At 41.0% G+C, this 19702-nt stretch overlaps 2 protein-coding genes across 4 annotated transcripts in view; one reads left to right on the plus strand and one right to left on the minus strand.

The window, feature by feature from the left end:
- Positions 1 to 1006: 1006 nt before the first annotated feature.
- On the minus strand, positions 1007 to 19170 carry micall1a (MICAL-like 1a). Of its 3 annotated transcripts, none has more exons than XM_025058301.1 (16): positions 19082 to 19170; positions 12099 to 12147; positions 9205 to 9346; positions 8242 to 8342; positions 7136 to 7275; positions 6149 to 6771; positions 5836 to 5896; positions 5249 to 5664; positions 4554 to 4939; positions 4070 to 4204; positions 3828 to 3954; positions 2862 to 2952; positions 2666 to 2739; positions 1934 to 2048; positions 1808 to 1854; positions 1007 to 1663 (listed from the first exon to the last, which is right to left on the minus strand). In XM_025058301.1, exons 3-16 carry the CDS (start codon positions 9287 to 9289, stop codon positions 1527 to 1529), a joined length of 2538 nt encoding a protein of 845 aa, XP_024914069.1. In that variant the 5' UTR covers positions 9290 to 9346; positions 12099 to 12147; positions 19082 to 19170; the 3' UTR covers positions 1007 to 1526. The 3 variants fall into 3 exon arrangements, with proteins under 3 accessions (XP_024914069.1, XP_008315633.1, XP_008315632.1); XM_008317411.3 differs by lacking the exon at positions 19082 to 19170 and adding an exon at positions 15689 to 16514 and having other exon boundaries at positions 4554 to 4897; XM_008317410.3 differs by lacking the exon at positions 19082 to 19170 and adding an exon at positions 15689 to 16514.
- Positions 16567 to 19702, plus strand: part of LOC103384048 (ADP-ribosylation factor-binding protein GGA1-like) — an 8078-nt gene continuing 4942 nt past the window's right edge. Inside the window, 8 exon segments of the mRNA XM_025058302.1 lie at positions 16567 to 16718; positions 17585 to 17669; positions 18010 to 18085; positions 18240 to 18338; positions 18519 to 18642; positions 18910 to 19010; positions 19144 to 19224; positions 19631 to 19702. Of these exon segments, the coding sequence (XP_024914070.1) occupies positions 16673 to 16718; positions 17585 to 17669; positions 18010 to 18085; positions 18240 to 18338; positions 18519 to 18642; positions 18910 to 19010; positions 19144 to 19224; positions 19631 to 19702 (684 nt within the window). The 5' untranslated portion in view covers positions 16567 to 16672.

The raw sequence follows: 19702 nt of genomic DNA on the forward strand, positions 1-19702 counted from the left end.
AACAATAAATACAAGATATTTAATTACAAATTTTCTGTTAATTTAAAAAAATTAAATATGGCTGAATGAATGAAACCAATTCTACACATGACCACTGTCCAGAGGTGCCCAAAACCCAGGCCTTGGGCAGGAGCTGGACTATGGGTCAGTTGGCACCAGGCTGAATAAAAGACAAGAATGAAAATCACAGAAATTGTCTATTTTTTTGATTTGCAAAAAAAGAAAAATCGATAAAATACAAGAGGCTCTGAAAAATGATGGTGCTTGACAGAAGTCCTGTCAAAATGAAAGAGCCAAGTGTCATTGAACAAACTATTTTCAGTCTGACAGAATTCCGGTTTTTTAACATGGGATGTGTAAACGTTTTAAAATGTCACTCTACTTACTCATGAATGTGTGTACACTGGTTTTTGGTATGCATTTATAAAAATGCTTCCTTGACTACAACAAAAAACATGTAATTGATGAACAATTGCAGCATAGCAGCTAAAAAGACATAACTAACCACTGATGATCTACTGACAGAAGCAGATGTTGGCCAGTATATAATAATGTCACTAGTACCAAAGGCCTAAACCAGCTTTGAATTAAAACAATAGTGGGGATAATGTAGAAATCTGGCCTGTTTCAACACAAATGCTTTTCATGCTCAAAATATCTTCATCATCTTCAACATCATCAAGCACTCAAATGGACAAAGCTGTGCATGTAGTACCTGTGAAGGCTTTCTCTAGTCTCCTCTGTTAGAATCCTCATCAGCATTTCATCCTGCAGCCCAGAGGCAGAAAAGCATCATCACGGATTTTGCTGTAGACTCTGCAGGTACATCCAGATATCAGAAAAGAAAAGTCTATACTGTGTGAAGGAAAAAGGCAAGATTTGTCATTTAAATGTGGGCATTATCTGGTTCCCCCTTCTCCCATGCCACTAAATTGAATAGCTTTGGTATTTGGACAAAACAAGACAGAATTATTTTGAAGTTTTAGATAAATTAGTATTTAATTATTTTGAAGTTTTAGATAAATTAGCACAATAACATGAAGGCAACAACACATTCATGAAGGATAAATAATAAAACTGCAGCTCAGACCTCCGTCTCCTGGGCTGCGAGTCCTTGCTGCAGGATGATAATTTAAAAAAAAAAAAAATGTTGGCGGATCTGCATTAAAAATACTTCAATTAAGGCTAGAGTTCAATTCCACTGTGGTTGAACCTTGATCGTCACATAGAGGGCAGCGTCACCGTGCAATAAAGAGGCTAAAACCGTGTCTCACTGGCTTCAGAGGTCAACGAGCTGTCGACTCCTAAAGAACTTCAACTGTCCTGAAAAGAAGAAACAAGTAAGACGAGACCAGGAAGTCAAGTCTGGGTTAGACGTGGAACCATCAACCGAAACCACACAGTTAGAGGTCGCGTCACCGCAGTGACCCCAAGGCCTTCCTTCCACTCTTTCATGTCAAATGTGCTCAGTCTGGGTAAAATAGTCTGAAGTCTTCTGGGAGGAGTGAGGCGTGTGAGCGCCTCCTTCAGCTTTTCTCCCTGCTGGAGCTGCGGCTGTGACCCGGTTCTCCTTTGTGACTTAACCTCTTCAGAACTTTAATTGGTTTAAATTTTGCCCCTTTCTTCCTGTGCTGTTCACTGCTGTCTGGATCCTTATGGAAATCTGAGAAGGACAAAGAGAATGTGGAATGACATCACTCGCACCACCACCACCACCACCACCATCATCATCTTCATCATCATCTTCATCATCATCATCATCATCATCATCATCTGTAGGATCTCTATAAACCATCCACATTCTGACCTTTCTTCTTCAGCATGGCCTCCATGAGTTTATCCTCCTCTTCTTCCCTGTGACAGAGTTTGTGTTAGGTCATAGAGGTTTTGCTGACATCATAAGTCAATAAGTACCAGGTCTGTGATTAATTACCTCTGTCTGTCCTGGTCCATGTTGTTAACGATTTGGTTCCGCTGCTCTATGATGGTCACCAGTTCAGCCATCAGCTCCTGCTCTCGGTTCTTGTCCTCCTCAGTCCAGTCTTTCTCTGTGGAAGAAAACAACAGAACCAAACCTAAAATGTGCCTAAAAACTTTGTTTGTAACCCTCTATTAAACCTAGAGTCAGGTTCCAACTGCCTAAGTGAGGTGTTCAAACAGAACATGGGAAAAACTTTTCCCACAGACATAAACAGTGTTTTACAGTGTTTCTCTAAAGAAAGGAACTCTTTTAGTTAATATTTTATATATTCCTTTGTTGTTTGATATATTGACAGTCCGTGAGGTCGATGGTGATGTGCAGTGTTTCTGTAAAGAAGAGTGCATATTTAAGATAACAATTTCCATTTTAGAGAAACACAACACCATTTCGGTTGGTAATGGTATTTTGGATAGTTCTTACAAATAAAGGATCATCGATTTGGTCCGGCGCTCATTTTGTTTAAAATAATTGTAATTACAGTCTATATCGTATTGTGAGTAGAATGTATCATTACATCCCTATTGAATAAGTATTGATAATAAATACATAGACTTTTAACCACTGTTATAGATATAACTTTCACATTATCCTTCTATTCATAATATTTCTTTATGTTTTTCAGTTGTTTCATGAACTAATTGACCAACGTGTTTTGTGATTTTAAAAACAAAACCTGATTTTCACCTGGTTTGTTGAGGAGACACCTTAGCTCATACTCTACATCAGCCTGTCTCTCCTCCAGGTTCTGCTGTTTGGCTCTGCAGTGGGGAAGGAAAAAAATTCAATCTCGGGGAAAAGAGATTATTTTAGATTACCTTAGACTATGTAACCAGAGCAAAGAACAAATGCTCTTGAAACGATCAAATATGGCAGAACTTACGTGTAGACCAGCTCTGCTTCCCGTCGAACCAGAAGATGTTTCTCGTGGATGAGAGTGAACCAGTCCACCAGCAGATGCTCTTCGTCTTCATCTGTAATGGACACAGGTGGTTATTGGTTCAGACTCAGTGTGAAGACTGAGTTTCCTCTTGTTCTTTTTTATTTGTAATTACAGAACAGTAATTTAATTGACATAAGATGCAAACAATCATCTAGCGAATCCGTAGTAAAAGTTACGTTTTACAACAACAGTGACAATGTTGATAATGCGTGTAAGAAAATATAGATACACTTAAATATTGTGATTTTCCTTTCACAATACCATATCGATATTCTACAGTCCTGTATCAATTTTTTATTAACAATTAACATACTGTATTTTTCGGACCATAAGGCACACCGGATTATAAGGCACTGTCAATTTTTGAGAAAATGAAAGGATTTTAAGTAACAGCATTGTGTGCTTACTGTGCTGACAGTTTTCCTACAATTAAATTGTTTAAAAAGAAATATATATATCACCATGCTACTAGTATATCGCAATATACTGGCGCAGTATCCTGATACTTATCGTATCACCAGACTTCTTGCCAATATACACCGCTAACGTTGAAGTGTTGGGAGTGAATTTAAGGACTATACAACTATTTACTTTTGTTCTATTTGTTTTTGCAGTCCTGTGTCTTATGATCATCTTGTTCAGAGAAAACATTTACTTTTTTAGCAGCTCATTATCAACATCATTTAACGGATGAAGACAGTTTTTTTTTCAAAGAAAACAACAGGAGTCTTGGCCCACAGCCCTGATCTGTTTAATAGGACAGCCATGCAGCAGAACCGGTTCATCGAGGGCAGACTGTTTGTTTCTTTGGGGTGGGGCTTAAAAACTACAATTGTATTCATAATAAGTTTTAAAAAATCAGAGCACAAACACTAGAACCGATTCAAAAGTGTTGGTATGTGGTACCGTTGGGGCAGTCCCTCAGCTTCTTCTCCAGTTCCACTCCCCTCTGCTCCATGTCATCCAGCTGTTTCTCCAGCTGACTCATCTCTCCGTGGATGTCCTCCACAGGGATGAACTGGTCCGACTGCACCTGGAGGTGAAGGTGAATAACACACTCACTACTGGGTTTGACACTGAACTGTCAAAGTTGAATTGGTGCTACTGAAAAATATACTTTAAAACCATCTCTAATGTTTTTTCTTTACCTTGCGTTTAATGAGTGGAAATCCATGACCAGGAGCTGGAGGTCGAGCAGGACGTGAACCTTTCGGTGGTTTGGTTTTAGATTTGGACGGTGATGGAGATGCTTTCCTGTTGAATGGGTTTTCTTTACAGATTCTCTAAAACAAGAAGGGAGACATTGGCATGAAGGGAAACTGTGGCTCAAGGACCCAGCTGGTGATCAGAGAACAGTCAGTTCAAATCCCAGCCCTGGCAGGAGTCAGGTTCGTAGACTCAGATTCAGAAAACTCAGATTATCTTTGTTGGGCAAAGAAGGGTACATTAATGTAACAGAAATATTTATTACATATCTATCCATCCAACCATTTTCTTCCGCTTATCCGTTACCGGGTCGCGGGGGTAGCAGTTGTTGTTGTTATTAGATAATTAATAATTAATAGGAGTAATACAAAAATAAGACAGGGTCATCACCTGAATTTTTTTTCCCTTCATGTTTTTCCATTTTACCTTGTTGTGTGACTGCGCTGCTGCCACGGCCAATGGGCTGGGACTGGTCTGGGGTCGCGGTGAAGGAGTCGCTGTCCCTTTGGTTCCTGAGCTGCGGCTGGTCTGTGGGGTGGCGGGAGCTGAGCTGGCACTGGAGGGCACGGAAGGCGGGCTGAGTGGTGGATGAAGAAGGTGCTCGTTTGAGGAAGAGGGCGGTAAGGCTGTGGAGTCACCTGGTGAACTGATGGAAGGCTCCGAGACACTTTTGGTAAAGATGTGTTCCTGCTCGCTGCCAGTACTGCCACCATGAGGAGGGTGGGAGGAGCTGTGGTCTGAGCCTGAGGACAGACTCTCTATACTGAGAGCTGGAGAAGGAGAGCAAGAGGAGGGCACAGAGTGAGGCAGGACTGAGGCAGAAAAATGTCAAGTGTTAACAGAAGAGTAAAAAAAAAAAAAAAGAGTCAGAATTGAAACAGAAGCCAAAGATTGGAAATAGAGAATAGATGAGAGAAAATATGTTCATTAATTATTTGTGATAGAACCATAGAATCAACCAAACATCATTCTCTCAGTCATCTAATTGGCTCACTGAAAACATATGGAAACGTGTTCATCCTGTTGTTCACTCACATTAAAATCCTTTATTAGTAAATGTTAATTAACTGCTGTACTTTTTCAAAGATAAAAACCACATGTCAGTTCTGCTTAAAACTGACCTTGGCAGCCAGCAGGAGGCAACGGTGCCCGCGGCGCTGGACGCTTCTTGCTCCTTGTACTTCCTGGACTGGCAGAGCGGGATGAACTTCCTCCACTCGTGGGAGTGTCGGCCCCTGAAGTTTCAGTTGCCCTGGTGATGCTGTACCATGGGTGAGTGGCCGTGATCGTCTCACCACCTTCACCCGCCTCCTCCTCCTCCACTTCACAAGTTTCATCATCGTCATCCTCAAAGGGGTTCGAGGGTGGAGGTGGCGTGCTGGGTCTGGAGCCGTCTCCTTTGAGAGAGGACAGAGAGCCTGCGTTGGGTGTGGCTAAGCCAGGAGGGGGAGGGGCAGGGGCTTTCTTCTTCTTGGATTCTGACTGGACCAGGGCAAGCCAGGGTGGGTCTTTGGGTTTAGGGGTGCCACCGGACAGGCTGGACGAAGAGACACAGAGACAGGAATGGAGGCGTCATGGATCAACACAGACAAACAAAAGCAGGGACAACAAACAAAGACACTACGAGAAGACATTGTCAGGAAGACGACGCTGATGTGACTGCAGTGAGTGGAATGATGGAAGTAAACAGACAGGAAATCAGCCTTACCTTCCTGGAGAGTGGGATCTTTCCCGAGGTTTGGGAGGAGTTGGAGGCTTCAGGTTTTCCCCTGCAGTTCCAGGAAAAATTAGAATCAAGTGGTCTATTTATATGATCAAACAGGCTAATAAAACATTCTTAAACAAAATGTTGAATTCACTTTACCACAGGGTCACTTCTTACTGCAAATTATTAAAAGAACATTCTAACTGGTTAACATTCTCAATCTTTATATTTATTGACCTCCAGACAATAAAAGGTTCATTCAGCTGCAACATTCAAATAAAACAGTCATGGATAATTGTAAACAACAACTACACACCACTAACAACACCGTCTGCTCCACGATGTAGCCGAAACCTGGGGGCAGGCCGCGGAGGAGGAGTAGGCTCAGAAACCCTGCGTGGTGCTGGCACTGGTCGACTGGTGTCTTCAGTTTGACTGACAGGTGTAGAAGGGTGGTCCTCATTGGTTGTAGGTTTTGCTGGTGTCTGGGTTTCATCCTCTTTTCCTCCCTCTCCTCCTTCTTCTTCTTCTTCGTCCTCTTCATCACTGTCGTCAAAAGGGTTGGGTGGAGAAGATGAACATGGTGTCTCCTCCACGGGTCCACTTTGGTCCAACTCTTTTGATTGTTCTGTTGTGTCTGTGCTGTTTGTTATAACAGGACTGACAGTGGAGGAGTCCCTGCTCAGCACGTCAGTAGTCTTTGTTTGATCACCCGAGGACAGAGCTTCACCCTGGACACTGACGGAGGAGGAGGAGTGAGGATCAGGACTGCGGTCGAGCCGGGCAGAATGAACCACCTCGGGTTTCTTACTGAGGTCTGGTCGACCATTCTGATTGGCTAGAGCCTGCCTTGCCAGGTGATGTGAACAGACAAAAGTTCCAGTGTCGTGTCCCAATCTGTAGGATCCAGGAAGCAGAGTGCTGTGGCACTGTGAGCACCTAGAACCAACCAGGAAACAGAACAATGAGGGTTAATACAGAAATACTGACCAACACTGTCAGAAACACCAACATATTAAAAGACAAATGAAATGGAGTGGATATAATTTGCTTAGAGGGGACCTAATAGGTCAAAAGGACTTTGTCCAGGTTCTGTTTCTGTCTACTCCTAAAGTTCTAGTGCATCAACTATGTAGATGTTTTATAATTTGACAAAGTATGAAAATTTGTCTTAATTGAGTCATTCCAATTTTGACTGCTATGTGATGTCACATAGCAGACGATTATAAGAATCTTGCCGCCATACTTTGTTGCCACCATCATTGTACACACAACAGCCTTTACTGATAGTACCGTACCGTACCTGAAGCAGTTTCGATGGTAGAGCTTCCCATCCACCAGGAACCTCTGCACCAGATGAACGTGTTTCTGGCAGGCAGCGCAGGTGCTGCTGATGGCGCTGCGCTTGGCCTCACCTCCACCTGTCTGTGCCACCTGGCTCGGCTGGTGAAAGTGACCAGGATGTTGTAGGCAAAAAAGGGCCGAGGAGGAGACATCGGGGGAAGCGGAGGGTGAGATGGAAAGCGATAGGGGAAGGAGGAGATCAAACATGGGAGTCAGGATTTGAGGATGATGATCATTCATTCTGTTAAAACTAACTACAACCTGATTGGTTACTGATTGTCGTATTTGAATACAGCATTATTTTTTCAACACAACTGATCAAGTATTCTGTGATAAAAAAAATGCTGAATTAGTGAAAAACTCCAGCAGCTGTTAGGACATGAGTTGTTTCACAGGAAATATTTCATGATATAAGCAGTAAATCTGAGAATGTACCAAAAATGTGTTAGGAATCTAGAAATGTCATTTTTTTTTTGTTAAGAAATGATCCTTAAATAAAAGATTGATCAATAACTTTTTGCGTTTCCCTCCTTAAACAACCTCCCTCCCGCCTGTTTCCTATGATCTAAGTGCAGGATCAGACAGTGGTGGGGGGGTCAGATGTGAGGAAGGAAGAAGAACAAGAAGAGCAGGAAGGAGAGGGTGAGGAATGGATTTCCATCTGTTGACGGGCGAGGATGGGTGGAGGCACATGGGCATATGTGGATGGAGGTAAACAGTTGAAGCGTGTGACAGAAAAAGGAGACAGGATACAGAGGCTCTCTTTATAGACGCACTCCACCTCTGTTGTTTACCCCTCCCTCCCCGTCCCCGCTGAATAACACAAAGGCCACTCAAGGAAGTAACTCATTATCAGAAAATAAGACATGTGTGGATATTTTGGTCTTTGTATTATACACATCTAAGATTTGAACTCCCCTGAAATAACTACAATGTTTTCACATCTGCAGCAGACTCTGACCATGCAGGGCTGAGGTCACAGAGTTCACCATCACCTTAAATCAAGCAGCACTTGACTGTAAAAGTCAACATTTCCTTTAACTCTGTGTTGAATCTTGTTCTTACCTCAGACTCCGCCTCTCTGTCTCCTAACGGAGTCAGAGGTCTCTTCTGAGCCGGCTCTGTGTGACCTACAGGACTTGGTCTCTTCATGCAGGGAGGGTTTGCTGTGAAAGAGGAAGTCAACAGTTGTTGATGACCTTAGAAAACACCCACCCAAGTTCAGCTGTTCCATGAAAACATAAACGGTGATTCCCAACCACTGGGGCGAAGTACATTAGTGGGCGGAAAGACATTATCAGGTGTGACCCGAAATTAACAAATTTTGTCCATGCCTCAGTGACAAACAGAACAATTAAATACTCTTCCACTAGGTGGCATCAGACTATAAAAGCAAAAGTTTGATGCCACCAAGTGGAAGTGTTTCTTGAATTCCTGTGAGTATATCGGTTTTGGGTACAACTAAACAGGCCTAAGCATTTTTTGCTTGGCAACATCTATTTTATTTGAACATTTTATTCTGTTCATGCTCTTTTGTGTATAAATGTATTTTCTTTATTTTCCTTTTATTATTATTTATTTATATTTTCATTTGTTAAACTTTAGATTTACTTTAACTAATGTACTGTGAAGGATCTTAAGTCACCTTTGAGATGATGTTAAGGTCTTATAATAAATATTGCTTGGATTAGTTCACAAAACCAACAAAAAAACAAAGTGAAATAATAATAATAATAATAATAATAATAATAATAATAATACTTCAGAGTAAATATTTTTCATCACCATCTCTACAAATACTCTTCAAGTGGGTTTCATAAACAAACACCGGTCAATGACAACTTTTAGTTTTAAATATTAAAAGTATTGAAACTAATAATATTAATATATGACAGAACACCACACGTTACACAGACCGTGAACTCTCTGTGGTGAGGTATTGCATTATACTGTTGGTCATTCAAACGTTCAACGGGATAAAACTCACATCTGTCAGAACAATTTCCTACATCATTGGAAAGCACCAACCTTGAGACTTGTTGTTGAAGAAGTTGTAATACTGGGAGACATAGGTAATGATGCTGAGACGGTCAGGAACTTTCATGGACACCATGTCTTCTGGGTCCAACAGAGCAGGAATTCCCAGCTGCGTCTCAGCCACTTCAAACGCCTGGACGGGGGTAAAAGGATGAGAAGGCAGAAGAAGGGGGGAGTTGGGGAGGTGAGTGGGAGTGTGTGTACAACAATAATCTCAAACATCAGAAGTATTTCATCTAATCAACTGTATGCATACCTGTATGTATTCTGTCTTACATTTTTGGTGCAGTTAGATTACGGCATGTATTTGACCAAACCCCAAATCTTGCTATTCACAAAAGTCAGGTTGTCTTTGTGCTTAATTTAGCCTTAATTTCCATCCTTAATTTCGCAAGGGATTAAAAAGGTTATAGTCCATCTCTCTATGTGAACATTAAAAAATGTTTTCAGTACCTGACAAACCAACAGACTCTTAATGAGTAAAGTGTTTCCACTGAGGAAAACCATGAGACTGGTGACACAATTCCACAGGAGGCATCAGAGTGGGTAAAGTTATTTAACAGCCCAGACTCCAGTTGTGGATCGATTACACAACTTTGTAGTGTGAAGTCATATAAAGGTAAAAAAACTGGGACAGATGAGGATGTGGTCCTGGAGTAAGACATGTTTTACCTTCAGGTGGTCATAGGTTCAATCCCCTGTATCATTATTCTGTTTCTATGTACTATACCATGTATATACACTATAAGGGCTGGGCGATATGTTTCAAAACTCTAAGATGCCCCAGTAGTTGAAGGTTCTGGCCTTTGTAGCTGGTTGTTCAGTCCTCAATTTTTTTAAATATCTGATGTCATCATCTCACCAAGTAAAGCAAATGTTGGTCCCACCTAAAGATAAGGAATGAAACTTTGAGCCAAATAGTCAGTTAAGTTCAGTCTTTAAATACTGTAGCATTTAGTATCTATTTTAGTATATTAAGGCTGGAAAATATGGTCCAAAAATCTGGGGTGACCTAGTGGTGAAAGAACCGGGCCTGTGATTGGGGGGTTTGCCAGGGACAATGACTATTTAAGTTCTTTTTCTAAAATAAACATTGAAAAGTGTCTCGGCTCAGAACCACAAGCAGACTAAAGCTCATCACAGACTCATTTTCTGTCTGATGACGGTTTAATACAGACATGTGAATCTATGTTAAAGAGTCAAAATCATTTAGATATTAGTCCTTATGTCTGGTGGTCAAACTGAAAGACATCTCACGTCCATGTAGACAAAGACCTTACAGAAGCCATGTTCCGGGCCGAGCTGTTCAAACAGATCAAATAGTGTGAGCTGGAAACAGGTCAAGACAAACTGCTGGCTTCAAAAACAAGGCAGCTTCAGCTGGAGTCAACAGCAGCAGCATGTTCTGTGGCTGGTTTTACACATGCACTGAAATCCAGAGATCACATCCAGAGTGGCTGCGTGTGTGTGTGTGTGTGTGTGTGTGTGTGTTAGAATGTAATCCTCAGATGATTATTAGACACACTGTCAGTGACACACATACACACACACACTGGGAGTCAGATTCCCTCTTGTAACACTGGAGTGAGCCCAATTACAATCATTGGTACACCAACCATAGCTTGAAAACCAGTGCTGAAAACCTCCCCAGTGTCTCTGTCAGTGTGAGATTGTATTAGATTGTAATAGAACACAAGCTAACAGTTACATCATCCAAATTTCAAACATGTTTCACAACAACAGTGACCTCATTTTCACAGATTTTGAAATAAGTCATCATCTGACCAAGAGTGAAACAAATGTCAGTCCAACCTCAGGGTAGGGACTGGAACCTGGTGGAGAACAGTCAGTCAGTTCAGCCTTAGAACATTAAAACAACATGATTCTGCTGCTGTATTATAACAGAATCAACAAATAGAGGAAAACATTTAGACGCAGAGAAAGTCACATTTTTATGCCTGAGTTTTGGTGTAATTACCGTGACAAAGTTTGAACTGGACTATTGTGAGCTTTGTCTTCAACCAAGCTTCTACTGGGAGGTCCAGCTGTCAGTCACATGAAAAAGTTTTTTCCCCTTTTTTGTGTTTGTTCATTTGGTTATTTTCAAAATGCAGCACAAAGGAAGAGACTAAGTTTGGGCTAATATTTTTTATAATTTATTGTCTTTATGGTGTCCTAGGTGACTAACTAATAAAAATACTCCTGTGTTCTAAAACACTAGAGTAGAATGTGTTTAATTATGTCACACATTAGTCAGAGAAGGAGCCCTGTTCTACTACTGACTCAGACTTAATGTTTGCAGTGAAACCTCATGGAGTAAGTTCCATGCTCCCGGAGGATAAAGATCACGTCATCAGCAGCACAGCTGCCAAAAACTCAGCTCATCCTCACCACAAGGAGACTCCCATTTTATCATGGGCCTAGGAGCAAAAAAGGGGGGGCCCAAGATGGAAAATATGACAATAAAAGTACAAATTCAGCGTTTTATCTTTAACGGTCAGCAAGCCAAGGTTTTTATTACTTTTTATTTTCTTTTGAGTTCTGGTTTCCACACTCTTACCTCATAAAACCCAATCAGGACAGAGGAACACTCTTCCCTCCACCCACTAGCAGACATCAGCTGCACCCACCAAGACTGTGTGAATGTGTTTAATGTAAAGTTTCACAGCCATAGTTTGATGTTATTTTGTTTCTGATTAAAAATGTTTCTTTTTCTGCATCAGTCAGAAGTAAACAAAAAGTAAATGCTCCAAACTCTCTTGATGTAAAGATCCTGTGAAGAAGTGTTCTTTTTTCCAAACCTTGAACTACAGTACTTTCATAAACTTGATGAAAGGTGAGTGAAGTGATCAAACTTCTCGCCATACAGCTGTAGAGTGACTCACCAGTCGGTTGTTCTCGTAGACATTTTCTTTGGACAGTGAACCAAGGTCTCTGGAAGGACAAGGGAAAATAAAATGATAAATAAAAACATTTGGCACAGAGTGCAGTTCAAAGCCTGTGACAACTATAAGATTCTACATCTCTTTAGGCTAAATACGGTCGAAGAGATCATATAGAAGAACCTGTCTCACTGCTGACACAGGACGTTGCTGTATTTAGCCTGCTGGCCTATTTCCACTTATGCTACCAAGCATCAAAATGCTATTACTGGCCTGACAGGCAGAAACGTTGAGCATTTCAGGAGGGTTAGTTACAGTGCTGCTTCTCCACACACTGGTCCCAAAGCAAACACAAGATGATGTATGATATGAACAACTGCCAGGACAAAAGGAAAGAAGCAGCTCCACAGAGTGAGAGTTCCCAGGGGCTCATAATTACAAGGTTGTGCTTTGAAATGCCTGCAGAGAGGAGCGAAGGCCAGAGCTCTCAGCAGTAAACATCCTGCAGTAAAACCAGAAAATGTCTGGGGTGTCCTACAGTACTAGTGCGATTGTGTGTACAAGTACATTTTATGTTGACTTTATGTATCTGGGAGCACAACAACACTGCAGAGGGAAGGAAAAACAACAGTGACCCTGGTGAGAGCTTGTGGAGACCATGTGGAACGTTCTACCAGGCAAAAATCCTGTGAATGAGCTCCGTGTTGGAGCTGCACAAAGTGACCTCTGTTCTCTCTAATCTAGTTCCCATGGCCACAACCACAGGGAGCAGCAGCTCTAATATCAAAATCATGACAAAACAAGTCCACGGTGTCTGCTCCGCCAACACTACAAAGACCACGAAAAAAAAAATCATACTGCGAGTCTAAATACTTGGATGGAGGGAGGGTGGGTACCTGCAAGGGCACTGACACAGACGATAATATTACTGCTGAGTCAGACCTGGATTCGTTAAGACTTACTCACTGTGACTCAGAATCCCACTTCAAGGTTTATTTTGGGAAAAGGGAATTCTGTGGAGCATAACGTCTGTCTGAATGAATCTAAATCATGTGACAAGTCTCATGTGCAACTGGATGGACCACTGTTTCAGCCAAATGGTTATTTGTACAAGGCTAAGATACAGGATGATAAGCAGCGACAGCAGAAATAAAAACAAGATCAAACATCGACCTATTTCTGAGCTTTGTCTCCTCACATGCTCAAAATATCAATACATGTTCTTTGCAACATGAACTGGTTTCACTGTTTTTCTACATAGTGGTCCAACCACTTTACCCCAGTCACTGACAAATTTTAAATAAGTAGAGAACAGAATGTACGCCTCATTTTATTTCAGTAAAGTCTATAGTAATGGAAGGCACTAATTCCGTGTAAAATTGTACAGTCAACTCGTTGGCTCGCAGGGTATTTATTTTAGTCTAATTTGTTCTTTTATTGCACTACATCAGGTAGTACTACTACATCAGGTTTTTTCTGTTATACACCTCCATTTCCTGGAGACCAATTTGGTTTTCTTTTTGTGGAATTTAATTGGATTCTGCACGTACAGTACATGTCAGCCTTGTTCTACTGCAATTGTTTGTACCAATTGTTTTTGTTGTATTTGCTTAACCAAATATTGTATTTCAACCAAATACTGACACCATACAATGACACAAAGGACGGGATTTTTCTGTCAGTAATGTGGGCGGACACTGACACATTATGACAAAAATGTACACTGATATGGAGATTTGAATCCAGAGGACAGATAAACAAGTGTGTCAGAATCAGTAACAGAGACCCGCTGTACTGGAGTGAATGATTAAATGTGTTTCATCCGGATATAAAACTCAAATATGTGCCACTGTGTATATGTATGATGACTACATAGGTCATGTTGTATGAACTCATATCTTTGTTTTCTTTCTTTTTTTCATTAGACAGTGACATTTTGTCCTGACTTAGGGAAGGATGAGAAGGGACCATTCAGGTTGGAGGTAAATTCACTTGGACAGGCTGAGGACACATCGGCAGATCAACCTGACAAATTGTCAGCCTGCATCATTACTACACAGAGAGGCATGCTGGGACAAAAGCTTGAAAGGCTACACTGTAAAGTTGGATGTTGTTGAGGATTTCTGTCTTTTTTGTTTGGTTATTTTTACCAGAGTCGTGTCAGGGCCGGGAGACCTTTCTTTAGTGACGCTGCAGAAAAACCACATCATCTAACTGCAACGGCATAAGTCACTGACTTGTTTCAACAGGTATGAAACCACTAAACCTGCTTCCGTCAACACAACAAGCAACATTATAGTCAGTTATGTGACACAGGATTTGTGTTTTTTTTTTATGGTGTGCTACATGTCAGTGTACATGTTCACTACTAACACCCAGTGATGGTGGGAAATTTGTTTTTCAAAACAAGAGTCCCTGCAATAAGACTCACTAAATCAATGGGTTTTAATCAAAGAAATATGTGAACTTAAGGACATTTGCTCATTTATAAAGAAGTTATTCCTGGTTTTTGTTTTATGCACAGTACCGCTATCTGTTTGTTGTCCATTTAGGACTATTTATGACACAGATGCTGTGTATTTTGAAATGAGTAGATTGAATAAGGGCCTTTAAAAAACCTGTTCTAATGAAGCCCATCTGAGTAACTTTTATAGTTACAGTTACTGGTTAAACTGCACAAATGCCTCAATGGATAAAGGCACAGTGCAGACAGAGTCCTAACCAGAGTAGTGGTGTGTGTAGGTCGGAAATGGAGAAAGGCCCATTGTTGCAGACAGGGCATGACTTGTCAGCCTGGGTTAATTACAGTACAGTGACCTCTGTGTTCCTCAAAAATGTAAAAAAAAACAACCAAAACTTATATACCTGTTATTTTGTCTACAGCACAGCAGCGAGAGAAAGAGAATGAAACACCACAGACATGTTTGTGTCTGTTACCGTTCTTCATCTTTAACAGCAGTCAGATGTTTGCACATCTGTCCTGTTTCCCGTGCCCCTGATCTCCAGTTGTTGTTCCCAATTCCCTTTACTTGATTATTTGTCTTGACTTAATTGTTAGTTTGATCAAATTGGTAAATTGTTCTTACATCTCTTTTGATCAGAGCTGTGTCCCAATAAACAAAGCCTTAAAATTTCTCTCCAAAGTTTACAAAACATCCCTAGTAACAGACAGGAATCCAAAGTTTACAAAACAAAACATCCCTAGTAACAGACAGGAAGACTAATAAATACAGAATGACAATAGACAAATGAAAGAAAAGTCCATGTCTGAACCCACAGGTTCCACAGGTCAGGCACAAAACAGAACTGCTCACTGTACAGTAAAGCATGGTGCTGGCACCTTAGAGCTGTCTTTTATTGTTAGATCTGGTTTTTAATATAACTATAGGATGGATGGAGACTATCATTAATCACATTAGGTAACAATGACTAAAATGTTAGCAACGATGAACCAGTTACTGATTCCAGTCAACGTTCATTTATTCTGGAAGGATCTGTTTTTAAGTATTATTATTTAAGATATCCCCATATAAACAACGGCGTGTGACAACATGTTTCCATACGATTTGGAATGGGAAAAAACAACAACTTACATCAAGTCTGGTCTGTAGCGATGGATTATGGCACAAAACGCCAGTCCGTCTCTAAAGGACGTTGACATGTCCTTTATTTCCACATCGTCGTAATGTTCACACTGAAGTCGACACCACTCTTGGAGAGCCCTCAGAGATCCCATTATTCGGCGGACTTGGACTTTCACGTCTTTATCATCCAAAAGTCTCTTTCTCTTTCTCCACAGAAGTGAGGGAAGGCAGTTCAACCTGGTGTTTTTCTTTCAGCCAGGACAGTGAAGTGTCATCGCCGGGGTTTGGATGAAGGGGCGGCGGCAGCAGCAGTGAGACAACACCCGACGTTTCACAGCGTTACATTCATCTACCGCCAGTGAGTCACGGTAAATAACGAGTACTACCTGCTAACGTTTTGTTAGCAGACTTTTGCTGTTGCATAAAGCATCTTTCTTTTTTACTTTATCACAGTCTTATCCGTGGGACTTTGAACAGAAGCACTGGGTGAAAACCACACGCCTTTTATCCACAGCTTCCCCCACAAAGTTCTCACGTAACAACTTGGCTTATGTAAAGCTAAAGTGCGGTTAGCTTCTTCTTTGGGGATGTCTTTTCCGCCAAATGTTTGCAGCAAAAATCCAGTTTCATTTGAAGCGGCGCCGATTTTCCTCCCTGTCGTGAACGACGAGCTGTGGTTTTATCTGCAACTGCAACTCTGTATAACACTACCGGCGTCCTCTTTACGACAGCTAACGTAAAGCACTCAGTGAAAAATAGGCCCCAAGACACTTTATGTGAATGAATGCAGACCGACGCCGGTGCCTAGCCATGATCCAACCGCTGCTAACAATAAACTGCACTGAGCCACCCGACTCAATGTCATGTACGTAGTTGTTTCCCTTTAAATCCAGTTGGGGGCGTTAGAGAGGCCGCTGCTACAACGGCCATCAATTCACGCGATAAGTGATAATCGAACTCGCGCGATACCTTGGCTCTGTTTATTCCTGAAAGATGGCGGCGGCGCCTCCAGATGAGGTTAGCCTGCAGTCTCGAATCAGTAAGTCAACATTTAATGTTATGCCCGTTTTATATGCAAGACAAAGCAGAGATACCGTTGACGATATGGGAAACGTTACATGTATTTTGAATTTATTACTACCGCTTATAATGTGTGCTTCCTGTTCAGTGTTTTTAAAAGTGTAGATGTCATCAAATCAGAAAAGTGCACTTGGTGTGAAGAAACCAAACGGATAATGAATCACTGTTGACGTCAAGCGCTCACGCTTTTAAAGCACATTACATAGTCGTTGACAACAACCTGACAAGCTTATTTTAACACTCCGTAATACTGCAACTGGATGCTAACTCAACCAGTTAGCAACTGAAAACATGTCATCTTTATCGAGGTGACACCACCAGCAGGAACCTTCACTTCAACTAAACCTGACATCGAGAACATAATACTTTGCCTGCTCTAAGCAGAAATATAGTCTGGAGAGAATGGCCACTGCACACACCTAGAGGCCACGGCTTTAGACACTTACTGTGTGCTTGACTAAGACCTGACACTTTGCCAAGGTCTCCTATAAAAGTCTGTTATTGTCGGTTGGAACTGTCTGGTGATGTGACCCAAACATGTACATGATCTACATGTTGCGGGATGTGATCAGCAGTCTTCAGCGATTTAACTACACATTACCACAGTCATGCAAACACTAAAAGCATTAGTGAAAATGAATGGTTAAAGATCAGTAGGTAGACTTATCAGAAATATTCATTATTGTTTTTAAAAATGTTTGATGTCACTGGATCGGAACACATCAAGTTTGAGCATTTGAGTGAATTATTGGTACAGTACTGGTTTTGGTGATGGTGTATCCAGAATAGGAATTTCGTTCAAACCTTGTTTCTCTTTTTCCACAGACAAAGCCACTAACCCTTTAAATAAAGACAATGACTGGGAGAGCATTAAGGGATTCTGTGATCAGCTCAACAAAGAGCCAGAAGGGTAAAATGATGAGTAATTCTGTATTTCTGAATATTCTCCATCATTGGACAAAATATCCATAAACCATCAGTGATGTTCTGTTTGTGTGATATACTGTTCAGACTGAGAGCTTGAACAGATGTTCACTGCACAGTGAATGAGAGTGTGGGAGATAACGACAGAAACAGTGTACTAAAGTAGTTGAACAGTTCCACATGCTAATGTTGCTCACAGTCCTGCTCAGTTCTTATACCATTGTTTTTGTATGTTGTTTTTGTATTTTTTGTCTTATACCACATATGTAAAGGATTATATTTGTTGAATGTAAAGTGAGGGTTAAAGTATGTTTGCATTCTGTCAGTCCACAGCTGGCAACTCGACTTCTGGCTCACAAGATCCAGTCTCCTCAGGAGTGGGAGGCGACGCAAGCACTGACAGTAAGAGACTAAGCTGCCTGAAATTGTTCGTCTGCTTTCTAAAAAAGAAACATATATATAAAAAAACCCACAAATCCTGAGGAACCCTGAGTTTATCTTGTATTAGTGTAGCGTCTGTGTGAACCTGACTATTTTTTGATTTACCATTTCTCAGGTTCTGGAAACTTGCATGGATGAATGTGGAAGACGTTTCCACAGTGAAGTGGGAAAATTCCGCTTCCTTAATGAGCTCATCAAAGTGGTTTCACCTAAGGTACTCATTGTTCTGTGCTGTTATTCCAGTTTGGCTGCAGCTCTTTGTACTCTGACACAAGTCATGCAGGAGTGTGATTACAACACGCAGGTGTCGCTGCAGAAATTTTACACATATACAGTGGTTCCCCATGTTACAAACTCAAAGTTGCGAACCATTCTCCTCACTCTCTTGCTACAGTATTTAGGTTCCAGGACTCCAGAGTCAGTGAAAAAGAAGGTGCTGGAAATTATGTACAGCTGGACGGTGAGGCTGCCAGATGAAAATAAGATTTCAGACGCATATCAGATGCTGAAAAAACAGGGTGAGTGCCTGACCTGTGTAATAAACAGCTAGAAGACAAAGTTTATAGTTTCATAAATATTCATTTTCAGTCACTGCTCTGATTGATCCCCGTTCAACTCTGATATTTCAGTCATTGTGCACAGAGTATCAGTTGTACTTTGTACCGTTGTTTAGTGTTACATACAATGTGTCTGACAGACTAAAACTGCAACTGCCATTGAGACCTTTACATAATGTAAATACCTGAAAAGGTCAAAGATCAACCTCTGTCCTTGTTTTCTTCCAGGCATTGTCAAACAGGATCCTGTCCTTCCTGAGGACAAGTCCCTGCCACCCCCTCCACCCAGAGCCAAAAGTGCTATCTTTGAAGATGAGGATAAATCCAAGGTAGCAAGAAGATGGACAAAAAAACAAATCCACATCTTCATTTTATAACCAATTCACAAGTTTTTACTCACAAGAAGCACCTTCTTTACTAATGAACCTCCTGTTCTTTCCTTGTCTTCTCCTGTTTTTGTAGATGTTGTCCCATTTATTGAACAGCACTCACCCAGACGATCTAAGAGCAGCAAACAAACTCATTAAGGAAATGGTCCAGGAAGTAAGTCATTGGCTATGTTAAACAAATTCACAGTACAGCATACTGTATGTGCATACATTTAATGTGCATCTTATACAGTATGTGTTGTGTTTGACGTTTTACTTACTTGTGGAGGAATTATCCGGATTTATTTTTATGATAGCAGAAAATATTGATTTTTTTTTTGACATGCTTTTATACATCCTCAGCTACACATTTGATCTAACCTTTAAATGCCAATGAAGGCCATGTGTTTATTAGCCTTAAACAATTTGGAGTAAGCCAAAAACCAGTGTTAGCCAACCAGTGAGAAGTTAGCCCAAACAAATGTAAAGTTATCCAAAAACTGGTTTGAAATTAGCAAAAAAAAAAAAAAATCAATAAGAGTCCATAGACCTGTTACAATAAAAAAATAATTATTTTTTAGGACCAAAAACGAGTGGAAAAAGTTTCCAAGCGGGTAAACGCCATCCAGGAGGTGAACGAGAGTGTGAGTCTG

Source organism: Cynoglossus semilaevis, chromosome 9 (assembly GCF_000523025.1).
Source record: "Cynoglossus semilaevis isolate Cse_v1.0 chromosome 9, Cse_v1.0, whole genome shotgun sequence".
Taxonomy (NCBI): domain Eukaryota; kingdom Metazoa; phylum Chordata; class Actinopteri; order Pleuronectiformes; family Cynoglossidae; genus Cynoglossus; species Cynoglossus semilaevis.